Here is a 13,635-nt window from a genome sequence, read left to right as displayed (position 1 = left end):
AACAACAGCATACAGGAATAAACAGCTACTATCTCCAGTGCTGGCTTCTCTCAAAGGAGACAGCTTGGGAGAGTCCAGTAGCTTGGATGTGGAAGACCTCTGCTAACAAAAATAGATTTAATAGCTCACATGGAAGTAAGGAAACTTTGTGGGAAATGGGCAGCAAGACAGTGTAAAGAAAATGCTCTGGTCCACTACTGTCATTTGCATTCTTCCAAAAGTGAGAGGCATTAAGGAGAGAGAGAGAGTAGAGCCTCATTAGAACAGAACGAAAGTAATGGGAACAATGAAGTCTGCTGGGAAATGCAGCCAGAAGCCTCAACGGAGAAATAAAATTGTCTCAAAGCAGCTACTTCACTTCTGATGCTGTTGCCATGCAAGTGCTATTTCTTCAAAAGGAGAAATTTCCCATTTTAACCCAAATCAACCCAAAGCTCAAACGTATGCACCACAGCACGAGGGGAATAAGCAGAGGTGAGGCTAAGAGAGAGTTGCCCAGTTCTGGCCCTTCAGCAGTGTCACCATGATTAGCCCGCAGGGGAGACAAGGAGAAGTGGTTAACAAACCTCCAAGTCCATAAAGCAAATGGGGAGCCCTCATTGGCATGAATACAGAATGCCAGCAAATAACACACATCACCTTAAAAGAAATAGTTGAATTAGGATAACTGAAACAAGTGCTTCAGAAATAGATTGTTTTCTTACCCACCCTGCCTAGAGGAAGGTGTTGCCAAATCCGCTGTGTCATATTTATAACAGAGTTCTTACATACAGCTGAAAATATGCGAGTAAAAAAACACATCATTTGTCTCTCCAACATCTGGTATACAGGCCACAGCTCTGATCAGACTGAGGAGCTTTGTGTAGCTAAAGCAATTCCAGTATTGCCCTGTGGCATGAACTCCATTACTGCTCTGTTAAGCAACCACAATCCAAAAAATACAACCAGCTCCCGAAGTGCCCCAAAAGGAGCAGGTCTGTGTCAGGAAATCGGGAAAGAAGACCTGAACCTGTACACAGAAAGTGATTAGTAAGGCCAACTACTTAAACACTTGGCTTAACAGAAGAATTCCTCTGACATTAACAGCAGATGGTAAGAGTTCAGTAAGATGCGCACTGTTACACGGCTTTTTTTTCCACACTAAATAAGACTTTCTCCTAAATCTTGCATGCATTTTTCAACACTAAAAGTCTACAAGAATTCCTTGACTGCTTTAACTAGATTCTAGCAGTTCACCGACCTTTAATTCATAAATATCTCATAGACAGGATGTACTAAAAATTCCATTTCAAAGACCGTCATCACTTTCCAAACTCCTTGAGAGCTGCTCCTTTTTCCCTGGAGGCTGTCATTCCCATGACAAACCGCCATGTCCCAGCTGGAGGCTCAACCACGTGATTTGGAGCAGGATAAAGAACTCCCATTTGAAAGCGAAACAGATTCCCTTAGTCCTACTCCAAACAAAACTCATTCTTACCTCTTAAGACTTCTAGCTCTTTCTTTTCACTGGTTTGGTTACATTAGAGCATGTCTTTAATTCTGTGTCAGTAATAGTGACAAGTGCATTTTTGCTCGAAGTCCAGTAGTGTTGCTTAATGCCTCACTGCTGGAGCTTTTGAAATAAAGGGTTTGATTTACCAGAATGAAGTCACTGAATAAGATGCATTCATCCAGATACAAACAATGCAATTTTGCTTTAGAAAACTGCCTCGTTGAAATTAAGACGACTAAATCCCCGGGGCACGCTGAGCATCCTCAGTCAGAAAAAGAACCATCTATTTTAATATGAAAAGATATCTACTTAGCTCTCTGCAATCCCAAGCATAACATCAGGCTGCCCAGAGTTCTGAACAGATAAGACATTATTTTGTGTGCAGGCACAGACTTCAGAGATGTTCATTACTGTTCTAATTGCTCCAGTTAGCTCCCTTTCAGCTAGCAACAGAGACATTTTAATGACTCTGAAGAACCACAGCTGGACTCATTCTCCTGTGCCTTCATTACAAGTTCTCTGCAGCTTCGTGCACACGTCAGGATCAGTTATATAAACATCACATTTCAGCCCATGAACATTATACTACCATCCTTTTTGCTACTTGTCATGAATTCATTTTGAGTCAGTCCATGAAAATTCCATTGTGAGAAGCCAGTCCACACCCGAGATAAAGGTTTTTCATGCTCTGCAGCACTTGAATTTGCACTGATGCAAATACAGCCACCACTAGTTAAGACAGGTTCAGCAGACAAATAGATGAGAGTGACAAAGTTCAGGATTATTCTCACTTCAAAGATACTGACGGGATGACAGCACATCTCCCTAGGCTTCTGTTTACTACTGCATGGAGACTGCAGCTGTGACTCACCACACATCACTTCTGGTGCAAGAAGCATCAGGCAGTGCCTACAGACTGTTAGGACTCAGCTTACATCCATCCCCGCTGCAAAGCACGCAGCCCTCTTAGCATGCAGTCCTCCACATCCAACTGCAAAAAAGGGTCTGGTCCAAATTCCACGTGCTTCTCTGTTTGATGGGCAGCCACATACAAGCAACCATTCCAGCAATACCTACAGGTGCTCCATGCACACTTGTGAGGGGATAAAAACCAATTACATGGCTGGGAGTCAATTCCATCTAGAAGGGCAGCTGAAAGTACCCTTGAAATGTGCACCTCTGACTTCAGCAAGAACTGAGCATTCTGCAGAGATACAGACAATTATTTTGTTCCTTGGAGATCCTGAGATTAGGGAATGGAAGTTGCTTTGTACTCCTCAGCTACTGAAGTACAAACACAACCATCTCCAACTGCAGGATAGCTTTCAGAATTCATTTACTGAAAAGCTTAGCATAAAAGTAACCCCGTGATTTTGGGATTCTCTGTGGTTAACCTGTGGGACAGCTCAGTAACCCCTAGCAGTATGTACACACCTGTGGTGATCAGCACCTCCACCACCAGCCACCTGTGGAAGAAAAAAAGAGGCTTGGTATTGGTAGTGTGTATCACCACGTACCAGCCAGGGTTAGTATTTGCTTTGAAGGCTGCAAGCTTGTATGTGTCTTACAGAGGCCTCACAGCATGAGCACACTGTGGCATTGAGAGAGAGCCAGGCAACTCGATGCTGAGAACTAAACATTAAAAAAAATAGCACTTGTGCAGTTCCAGGGTTAGACAGCTGTCTGAAGGGGTCCTGCAGTCTTTCTAATTACAAAACATTGGCTGTGAATTCAAAGAGTTGTAACTTGGTGACTGGTCTTACGGAACTTTATGTACAAAAGTGCTAAGGTCACAAGAGCAACAGATTCCAGTCCTTCTGAAATCACTGAGATCCTCGTGCTGAAACACTAAGAATTTGGTGGAGGAAGAAAAGAGGAGGTAGTGAGATTAGCAATGGTTCTCTTATCTCCTGAGAATCAGTCATCCTCTGGAACCCCAACAGCAAAGGTTTTAAAATTCTGAAATGTTAGAAGGCTCAATTTTTTTAAAGGAAAAGAAAGTTACCTATTTCTTTACCAGGACTGGAGCATGGATTTGCCTCTAACAAACTGGAATGCCTCTTCTAAAGAAAAACACATGGTTTGGAGAGGAACTGTGGAAATATTTTCCTTCTGTTCCTTTTTAGTTCTGGGGAACATGCGGGAACTTCCCGCTCAGAGTTCTTTCCTTGCTGCTCAGACAGTACTTGAGTCTCAGAACATCAGTACAGAAATCAAAGACAGGTCTCAAATGACAAAGTAAATCCTACAGCAATGTCTGAAATTTCCATAGGGCTACAGGATCCCTGGAAGACACACTACTCTAAAACTGCTTAAAAACAAGAAACCATATTGACACAAAAGGCTGAGGTCTTCACTGCAACAATCTGGCATTTCTACACCCAGTGCATAAAACTACAGCAAGTCTTTGAAAGATTTGCACTGCCTCAGAAATAATTATGGAGATTTACAGTACCTAGATAGTTTCATTTCAAGTTTTTTAGATATTTCTGAGGACTTGTTCTCACCTCCAGCAGAAAGGCAGGACAATGGAGTACATTTCATCTCATCTTTCACAAGGCAAACTCATTATCTGAGATCAGGAAAAAAAACAAACAGCCCCACAGCCCAGTACCTTTTGCCAATTTCAATTACAGAGCTTCCTGGAAGGAGCAGCACCCAAACCCTGCTGGGTTTTTGAACAGGCAGTGTCCCACTCCAAACAGACTGTTTTCTTTACAGATACGCATGGAGGGAAGCAATAAAACAGATACTGCTGCTGATTTATCTGAGTTTTTTCCATAATTTTTATCCCACTCACTCACAAAGAGCTGATTATTGCAGTTGTCAACACATATGAAGAATAGCAAGTACGCTCCAATAAAAAGCATAATCACTGCCTATGAATGTCAGAGCAAAACCTTACTGGGAACTGGGAAATGAGAATTTCAGCAACTTCAGGCTGTAAATGCACAGCTGATGCAGCACACTGTGCGATGGATGCAGCTGTGAGCAGTTTCTTTGTCAAACGGAAGCATGACAATTCTAGGGGACCAGAGGATGGCTTCAAAGTCCAAACAGGTGGCTGCAAAACACCCACTTCCTTGAGCTTAAGGAAAATACTGCATACCTTCAACGTGTCTCCTCACAGTCCATACAGCATTGGGGTTACCAGGCAGCTCTGAGACGGCCATTTCAGATACCTAAGAGAAAACAGGAACCAGGTTCTTTTGACAATAGATGTTTAGGCTTGCTGCAATCCTACTGTAATAAACAATCAGCAGTTTTTAAGCTTTCCCACAACTGGACAGGAAAGCTAGCAAATTCCCCATTCTGATGCTCTCCCTCCGATGCCAGATGTGCGAGGGGGTAGAATATATTCAGCAGTGATATTGCAACATCACAGCTCCGGAGGAGCAGCTTTAAAACAAGGTCATCCACCCCCAGCAAACAGATAGCAGCAGCAGCAGCTGGCAAAGACATTGGGAGAGTTCCAATTCAATACACTCAAACTTTAGAGACAAAATGCAGGTGGTTTAGAGTCAATAAAACAAAAAAGCTTTTGAGCTTGTAAAAGTAAACAGCACAGTCCTCCTGTTTCCAAGGCACAAACCTAGAAAGATACTCTCCCTCCAGACTATAGCAAAAGAAGAATCCCTTCATTAGAGCACCCTTATTGCTTGGACTGCCTCCCACATTCCTTGCCCCTCAAGCTGTTTTTCTAATGTGCTGGAAGGTTTACCTCAAGTCCATGTCTTAGAACTCTCAGAGATGACCGTGGCCCCCGACCACAGGCCACATACAGCTGGGGTGTGTCCTCATTGGCAAGATCTGCTATCTGCATGGAAGAAGAGAAAATAAAACTGAGCCACAGGTAGAGAACTGATCAGTAACAGTCTTAAGCAGCTGGCTGAGAATTCAGCAGACCAGTTTTTCTATTAGCATTTAGTATAATGCAGTGTTTCTGGAAACTTGGGATAATGCATCTTTGCTAACTCTGCTTATACACAAAAACATGGAAAAACAGTCATGCATCTATAATCAATTCCTCTAAGTGAGGGGGCCCTATGAACAGAAGGGAGCTTGCTGATAGCAACCTACCTGACAACACAGAATAGGAGACAAACTGTCCAATTCATCCACCAGCACCAGGTTTTTGAGAGGTCGTGGCTGAAAAAAGAATGTATCCCCTTCCTCAAGGGGCATGGCAGAAGAGAACTCTGGTTCCTCATCATCATCTCCCAGATGGGCTATCTGGTACAGATAACTAGAGACAGAAGGTGAAAGAAACAGCATGTTCAGTGTGGAGTGTATGCGGTCTTCTCTAATACAGCCTAGCCAAATATTCAGCAGGATGGAGGGAAATCCTCCCCTGTATTATACAGTTATTAAAATTTTGCCCCAGGGGTTATTTTCTTCATTAAAAGAAAGTGTTAGAAGGGAATCAGATGCTCATTAGATAACTAAGTAGAATCAAGGTCTCATTTGTAGCTGTCACTGGCAAGGTATGGCAGAGTTTCAGTGCTTTTTGTTTACCCCTGAGCCTTTCAGATACTCTAGTGTTAGAGCCAAAGCACTAACTGACAACTGAGGCCACAAGCCAGGCCAAGGACTAGAGCCACAACTCCAGTCATGTATTTTATTGGTATATTCTCACCTTGTTATTTTTAGCCCCACTCCCCATTCCATTTTACAACCCTAAATAGCACAACAATCAAGTTGAACTTCAGAGGAAAAAAAAGAAAGACAGACCAATTTACTTCTTGTCTTTAATAATGCTCAAATTAATATGTCTTCCTCAAAAGCCTGCTTTATACAGTGGAATTCAGATTCACTCTGGTAAACTGGTTGGAACTCCCCCAGGTGGCTGACTCTGCAGATGCAGGCAGAAGAGTATTAATCTCCCTTCCTGTGAACACACGGCTGCAAAGCCATGTTCAAAGGCACATGAAGATTTTTTGGAGTATTCTACACTCCTGAATAGGACAAAAAGAAGGTCCTCAACAATACTTCTATTAAGAAAAGGATTGTATAGCTACTGATAAAAAATGCTACCAACTCTCGAGTCTGCAGTTACATTTTGAGAGATGCTGTAGTACACGTACAAGTTCAATGAAAATTGATCAAATTAACCATCAGGAGGTGACTGATCCTACACAAAATGGAATGCCCAGTTCTTCCAACTGCAAAAACACATTATCTTTTGTTCACTGCACTACAATATTTAATCTGGGATCAGCATGAAGAAAATTCCCCTCTTCAGTCATGCCACATGAACAAAGAATTAATCTACCTATTAAAACTGAGATATTGTCTTTTTACTTTTAGTGAAGTCAAGGGTCAGTCTGCAGTCACAAACAGAAACAGACCGTTTCAGGGGAAAACCACTGGTGTGAAATTATTTACTTACTGATTTCCAAATTCAGATGCCACAAAGAGAAATCCTGTCTTCAGCACACACATGGCAGCAGCTACGGGAACAGTGTCAAAGTACTTCAGTCGAATCTCAGTTACCTGAAAGCAGAGGAAGACATGAATGTACTAGCAAGGCACTAAAAATGTACATGTGTGACTTAAAAAAAAAAAAAGCCACCTGGTTCAATGTGGCAGAAATCTTTTCATTGCCTAATACTAAGGTAAGCAGCAGCAAGCTACTTCAGTTCAAGTTAGGCATTTCAACTTACAGACCAGCTGGCTGTGCCAAGTTAGTTTCCTGAACTTGCAACAAGATCAACTACAGCACACAAACAAGAACTCTGTACACCCTGCTCTGTCACTATGAGGAACAGCAGTTATAGTTGTGAGCGTAACAGTATTACAAAAAACACAGAATATATGCCATCACACAGCTGAACCCAAAACATTATGTATTTATCACTTCAGAGAATCAGGTAAAACTATGGACTAAGAATTTCTCTAAATGCGTGTTTCTTGTTGTTCTTCAAATATGGCTTACCATGTCCTCGTCAGTCTCCAGGGTGATTTTGAAGATGTCTCCCTGCTCTGTCTGGGCCAGGAAGAAGAACATGGACTTGGTCTTGTGTGTAGCAGAGCAGACAAAAATCATACCTCTCTCTGGGTCATCCAAGTCATTCTATCAAGAAAGAAAGCAGAAATGGTTGGTGGAAAAGACCTGTACAGACGTGGTTTCACTGACCGAAGTATTTCCATTTCACAGGTGCCTGAGAACTGACAGCACACAAAAAAGTTTTCTTCCATTATACCCAGCACATCTCTCCCCCAAAAGGAAATGCATTTCTAAGACACTGTGCCTAAGCTTTCCCCCTCTTATCTTTTCTGCCCTTCTCCCAGACAATCCCCAAACATCAAAACTAAACACAGCAGTAACACAATGAGATGTTTTTCAGCACCTGAGCTTCTGCAGGTGTTTAAAGCTCTGCCAGAGAACATAATCATCTGCAGTAGCGAAGGAGGAGAACGAAGCCTCACAAGCAACAGAGCAGCTGTTGAATTCACCTGTATACACAACAGCAGCCATGACTCAACACCTCAAGTCATCCTACTTTACACTGACAGCACTGCTCCAAGTGCCTGATCAGAGTCTTTGGAGTACTTTCAGCGTCAATTTCAGAGAAGAGACATGAAACAAACTCATCACATCAGGCCATGCCTACTGTTATCTTCCCTCACAGATGACATGTGCAGCCATCAAGGCAGATGACACGCTAACAGACTCTTACTCCTATTTTCATCGCTTTAAATCCTCCCTGATAGTGGCAAATTTACTCAGCAATAACAAAGAAAATCTTATAAGAAGGTAAAGGAGGAATCCCAGAATTCTCACCCGTCTCCTGGGAATTGGGCATCTGATATCTGGCTGGTCACCGAAGTTTTTATAAGTGATATAGTTTTCTGAACAGATCAGCACCCCACTAGGTCCATCAGAACCACCAGGAACTGAAACAACAAGGAAACGTCACTGCAAGAAGAATTCTTACCACAAATCTGAACTACTATTTATAAAGGATTTATTTTGGTTCTTTGAAACAGCATAGCTCTTATTGCTCTGCATCATCCTGAATATATGAATTTTTCTAAGGAGAAAGAATACAGCCTTCTATGCGGGCATAAGAACAGGGCAGAATGAACTGAGGCACCAGGAAAAAGAAAAACAAAGGATACATCTCCAAGTAAATTGCTTGTTTCATCCTTTATATCTCATTCTCATCCAGAAAGCCATGCTGGGCCCAAAATACTACATCAGCAACTTGTCAGTGACTGGCATGTTTGCTTGCTGTCATAATACCAGATGTTTTGCTGACACATCTTTCATCTAAGAATGTTTATTAAAATGGTCCTGTTGGGAGCCCAGCATAACAGAACACACTACTGAAGGGCAGCAGCACAGCAAGCAGTTCCAGCCCAGTATTTGTTTCTGACAGCTGCCAGCAGACGATATAACAACAGAGTAAGCATACCTAGCTTTCAGCTTCTTTCCACATGGAGAGAGACCTGCAGATCAGCACTTCCTCAAGTTAAAAGTGTTAGCTTTGTATCAAATCCTGGTAGATGGGCCTTTAGTGCATGTTTATTTACTGGCTTTTTGCATGCACATTAGCTGCTCAAATCCCGTTCAAAAAAGTAGAACAGCACTTATGTATTACCTCAAATTACATTCTTTTGCATCTGTCACCAGCTGATTTTGTTTAATATCTAGTTTCTAAACAATGAGAATCCAAAGTAGACATAAGAGAGATGCAGAGCAGTTTTCAAACCTCAGCTGTATCTGCGTATTTTTGCATATTTCCACATGTGAACCATTACTCATGACCTGGCTCATCAATTAATTTATACTGATGGCTCAAACTACTAACCAAACAACTCCTAAAGCATAGCAATACCAGAAAAGGAACCAAACTCAGTACAGTGACTGAGCAGCCAGGTGGGCAGTACCTGTTATAAGGAAGTTGCCATGCTCTTCCAGAGGCTCACTGTATTTTCTAACTACATGGTTCAAACCCAAGTCCAGTTCATAAAATGTCAAGGTCTGTTGTGTGTTGGCTGCTGCTTCTCCTGTTGGATCGTTGTCTGCTTCCTAAAACACAAAACATGAACACTTCATTCAAGCCACCAACGGTATTTGTGTATTCTGTGAAAATATTCTAAGACCTGAAATGGCATGAGTGAGAAGCAGCAATTTATACACATTCAGAGATCATTTTCACTGAAGTCTTATAGCAGCAGTGGGAGCTTCACATCCCCAGCAATGTCTACACAGAGCAAGATCCTCATCAGCTCAAGCCTGTTACCACACAGTAACCACGTCTGCCATCAAACACAGCCTGCGGTTTTCCTTGGAACCTCTAGCTAGTAATCATACCTCCACCCTCTCTGACACACAAGACTTCAGGGCACGTGTAAATTACAACATGAAGGCTTGCCCTCAAGTACAGCTTTAACCTCTAGAACAACAGACCAGATACTCTTCTTTAGGTGCTTATTCAGACAGCTGATAGGTACAATGTCCAAAGCAAACAACTTCATCAGAATTCAGGCAATATTTTAACAGCAAAAGATTTGCTCTTGATGTGCTACTCACTGACAGCACCAAGACAAGATGTCTTCCAAGAAAAGAGAAGTAAAACTAATATATCAAAAAAGAGTTTTAAGCAACATTACAATGAAGCCCAAAAGACTTGGCTGAAGATGCTCAAAAAAGGTTCAGAGGAAGAAAACACACACGTGTGCAGTTCAACAGTAACAAGTTAAGAATCACCAAAACAGAAGAGACCTTCCAACTCTGACTAAAGGTAAGACAAGAATGCAAGTAAGCTTGAGACAAATAAAAGTTATCTCAGACAGGAAAGGCAGACAACGTTTCCTGGTTCCACAGACAGGTGAAGCAGGACAGAAGAGAAGTAACAAAGCACAGAAGACAGCAAAAAGTCACCAAAGGTTTCTCACCTCATAATCCATTTCCAGACAAGCAAACATTGGGTTTTCAAATCCCACGTCGACTCCCACCACGTGGTAGACCAAGGTATTGGCCTTGTGGGCTTCCAGTGGGGAGGAAATGGTGAGCCGAGCTGCAGCATCTCTGTTTAAGATATACACCAGCTTCTGCTTTTCAATAGCACCTGCAAGAAAAGGGCAGCAATAGTTGGTGATGAGAGCTATCATACCTGCATCCCAATATAAATCTTCACAACAGAATGCCAGCATTATTTTGCTGCTGAAATCTGCTATTAGTACTTATCTCTGTGCCACCAATTATCTTCAAATAGCTCATTTTTAATATTTCAGACTAAGCAATAAATTCAGCTCTAAAGCCTAACTCTGCCTCTTTGGGTTAGTTCCAACTAGCCCAGTATTCAGCCCATAATAGCTACAGGTAGATCTACCCATATTCCACAACACAAAACACGATGGACTGCATGAAAAAAAGAACAAGTTTAAAAAAAAAACAGCTTTGGCAAACTAAGGAGGTTCAGGCAAACTAAGGAGGTTCACTCATGTTCATTCTCATTCAACAAGCTTGTCATCCCATCGGCTGTAAAAACACAACTGCTAGCAATGCTGGTCAGCCAACCAAGTAACTAAGATGACCCATGGTAACGCTTAAACTACCAAAGTGTTCTTTCTAGCTATGAAGCCTGATCAGAGATTCATCTAGTTGTCTCCACAATGCACCTCAGAGAAGAGACATGAATTCACAGCATCATTTCAGGCTGGAGGAGCTGACCACACCATAGCAGGGATGGCTGCAGCCCTAACTTTTCTCCCAGACATCACATATCAGGATTCTGCCTACTCCACAAAGCTGGCTGTCTTTTTTCCAGATTGCTTTGGCCCAATGTTGGAATTGCACAAATTAAATTCTATCAACGTCAAGGAACTATTTCAAGTATCTGCATTTTCCTTGACATGTCTCACAACCTACCAAACTGTCTGAGAATACTTCAACCACACCTGGCAGAAACTTGCTATTAACTCCAAGACAGGAACTAAAACCAAGCCTCTAGATTGACTTACTGATCATGACAGCACGGCCCTTTGGGTCCACGGCCAAGTATTGGCCTGGAACAATCCTGCGACATCCGCTCTTGCCAAAGGTTTCCTGATGAATCTTCTCAAACACGTTTTTGGATGGCTGGTACTCCAGGATAACAATGCGTCCTGAGTCGCTGCCCACAACAATGTAGTCTTTGGTCCCTCCTGTCAGCCGGAAGGCCATGAGGGAGCGGATGACCCCAAACACTTCCACTGTCAGCAAGGTGTGAACCTTCCCTGTGTTGGGGTCTGGGCGGAGCAGCTCCAAGATCTTGCCCCGGGAAACAACAATTTCTTGTTGTTTGGTTCCTAAGGAATGAGCAACAACACAGCAGAACAAGCAGTTATGATAAACACTGTGAGAAAGATTACAGGATAACAAAACAAGAGATTTTTGATTACTGTTGTCAGAGAACTCAAAGCAACTTAGTCACCAAGCAAGGTGCCCTGTGTTTCACTATCTTTTAATAGATTGTGAAAAGAAAATATTAAATTAAATCTGCACACGAAATCAAGCCAAACATTCTCTCTTTCCACACGAATCAATTGCTGAAGTTGCACACTTTGGAACAAACAATAAAACACCTCCAGAAGTATAAGACTTAACTATATTGATGCAGATTAGCTGCAGCAACCAAACAGCACAGAAACCCTTCTTTTTCTCTACTGTCTGAAAGAGCCTAGGCCAAAAAATGTGACAGGGTAGAAAAAATTACCTGAGAAGTTGCCATGGATGGCATAGCTGATGCCCGTGGCACGCTGTAAGGTGAGGTTGTACAGGAACATGGTGACAATGGATTCACTTCACTTTCTCGTAGTTGCACTGAATCTGCAACAGGTATTTGTACAGCCAAAATCATTCATGTGGTACAAAAGCAGAACTGATGCTCTCACTAATCTGCAGATCTAACTTCAATCCTTATCATAGAATCACAGAACCGCAAGGTTGGAAACAGCCTGCAAGATCATTTAGTCCAGCTGTCCTCCCATCACCACTGCTACCACAAGCACCAAACCAGATCTCGTAGCTCCTCATTCAGATGCCTCTTGAACACTGCCAGGGACGGCGACTCCACCACCTCCCTGGGCAGCCATTCCAGTGCCTGACCACTCTGAGAGAAAAAACTCTTATGTCTAACCTAAATCTCCTCTGGTACAACTCACGACCATTTCCTCAGATCCTGGTTGTTGCCTGGGAATCCTTCTCAGTAGATTTAGAGCTTACAGCCACTGCTGACCAGCACAGTGACAGGATGGTGGGGAACCGTTTTAAATTAAAAGAGGAGAAATGTAGATTAAGTGTTGGCCGACATCTTTCACTGAGGGCGGTGAGGCCCTGGCACAGCTGCCCAGATTAGTGGATGTCCAATTCCTGGAGGTGCTCGAGGCCAGGCTGGATGGGCAGTCTGATCTAGTGCCCGATTTAGCCGTAGCCAACCCTGCCTGTGGTACAGTGGGGACGTGGTGATCTATGAAACCCTTTCCAAACGCAAAGCCCTCTATGGTTCTCCAGCACACCCACCCGCACGCTGTACAACCATAGAGGCACCCCGTGCCGTTACCCCTCGGCTGCTCCCCGAGCCCCGCAGAACGGAGCGAACACCCGAGGCGATTTCCTCCCTCGGGAACAACGCAGGACGAGCGCAAGCCGCACAGAAACCTCCGTCCTTCAGGCCCCGGAGCGACGGAACCTGCCTTCAGCTCCCGAACCGCCTTCCCCCACACCCGGCCCCAGGATCCGCCTCAGGCTCAGGCCCGGCCCGGCCGCCTCTCACAGCCCGGGCCCCGCGGGGCTCACGGCCGCTCCCACCCCGCAAATGACGGCTCACAGCGCACCGCCTCAGCCGAGAGCCCGCCGCCGGACAGGCCCAGCACGGCGGGGCCGTCCCTACCGTGCGGATGGCGGCGGATGCTGCTCCGGCCTAGGCGGGCGCCCCGCCGGCCCGCTCAGCCATCAGCCCTGCGCCTGCGTGCTGCGCTCCCGCGCTTCCTCGCTGGGGCCTCCGTCGAGGCCCGACACGCGCGCGCCGTGAGAGGAAGAGGCTGCCCGCGGCGGTGCCTGAATAACCACGGACCGACATCAGCGTTACCTCACGCTGAGAGCCTCCACAAAATTCCTGCAACACGTCTAAGCGCAAAGAATCGAAATAGCG

At 44.0% G+C, this 13,635-nt stretch overlaps 1 protein-coding gene and 1 non-coding gene across 2 annotated transcripts in view; both read right to left on the bottom strand.

The window, feature by feature from the left end:
- Positions 1-13,498, bottom strand: part of SF3B3 (splicing factor 3b subunit 3) — a 28,503-nt gene extending 15,005 nt beyond the window's left edge. The window contains exons 1-11 of the mRNA XM_031615439.2: positions 13,375-13,498; positions 12,199-12,311; positions 11,465-11,791; positions 10,397-10,569; positions 9,386-9,527; positions 8,277-8,389; positions 7,428-7,565; positions 6,882-6,985; positions 5,573-5,738; positions 5,214-5,309; positions 4,602-4,674 (exon numbers count right to left, since the gene is read on the bottom strand). Of these exons, the coding sequence (XP_031471299.1) occupies positions 4,602-4,674; positions 5,214-5,309; positions 5,573-5,738; positions 6,882-6,985; positions 7,428-7,565; positions 8,277-8,389; positions 9,386-9,527; positions 10,397-10,569; positions 11,465-11,791; positions 12,199-12,268 (1,402 nt within the window). The 5' untranslated portion in view covers positions 12,269-12,311; positions 13,375-13,498. The remainder of the gene's footprint in view (positions 1-4,601; positions 4,675-5,213; positions 5,310-5,572; positions 5,739-6,881; positions 6,986-7,427; positions 7,566-8,276; positions 8,390-9,385; positions 9,528-10,396; positions 10,570-11,464; positions 11,792-12,198; positions 12,312-13,374) is intronic.
- On the bottom strand, positions 11,082-11,163 carry LOC116244067 (small nucleolar RNA SNORD111). The gene has a single exon (XR_004170104.1). It is a non-coding gene; the product is annotated as a small nucleolar RNA SNORD111 (small nucleolar RNA).
- Positions 13,499-13,635: the final 137 nt, after the last annotated feature.

The sequence above is a fragment of the Phasianus colchicus genome, chromosome 13, assembly GCF_987193195.1.
Source record: "Phasianus colchicus chromosome 13, bPhaCol1.hap1.1, whole genome shotgun sequence".
Taxonomy (NCBI): Eukaryota; Metazoa; Chordata; class Aves; order Galliformes; family Phasianidae; genus Phasianus; species Phasianus colchicus.
Note: the sequence above shows the minus strand (reverse complement) of the source record. Positions and strands in the feature narration are given on the sequence as shown.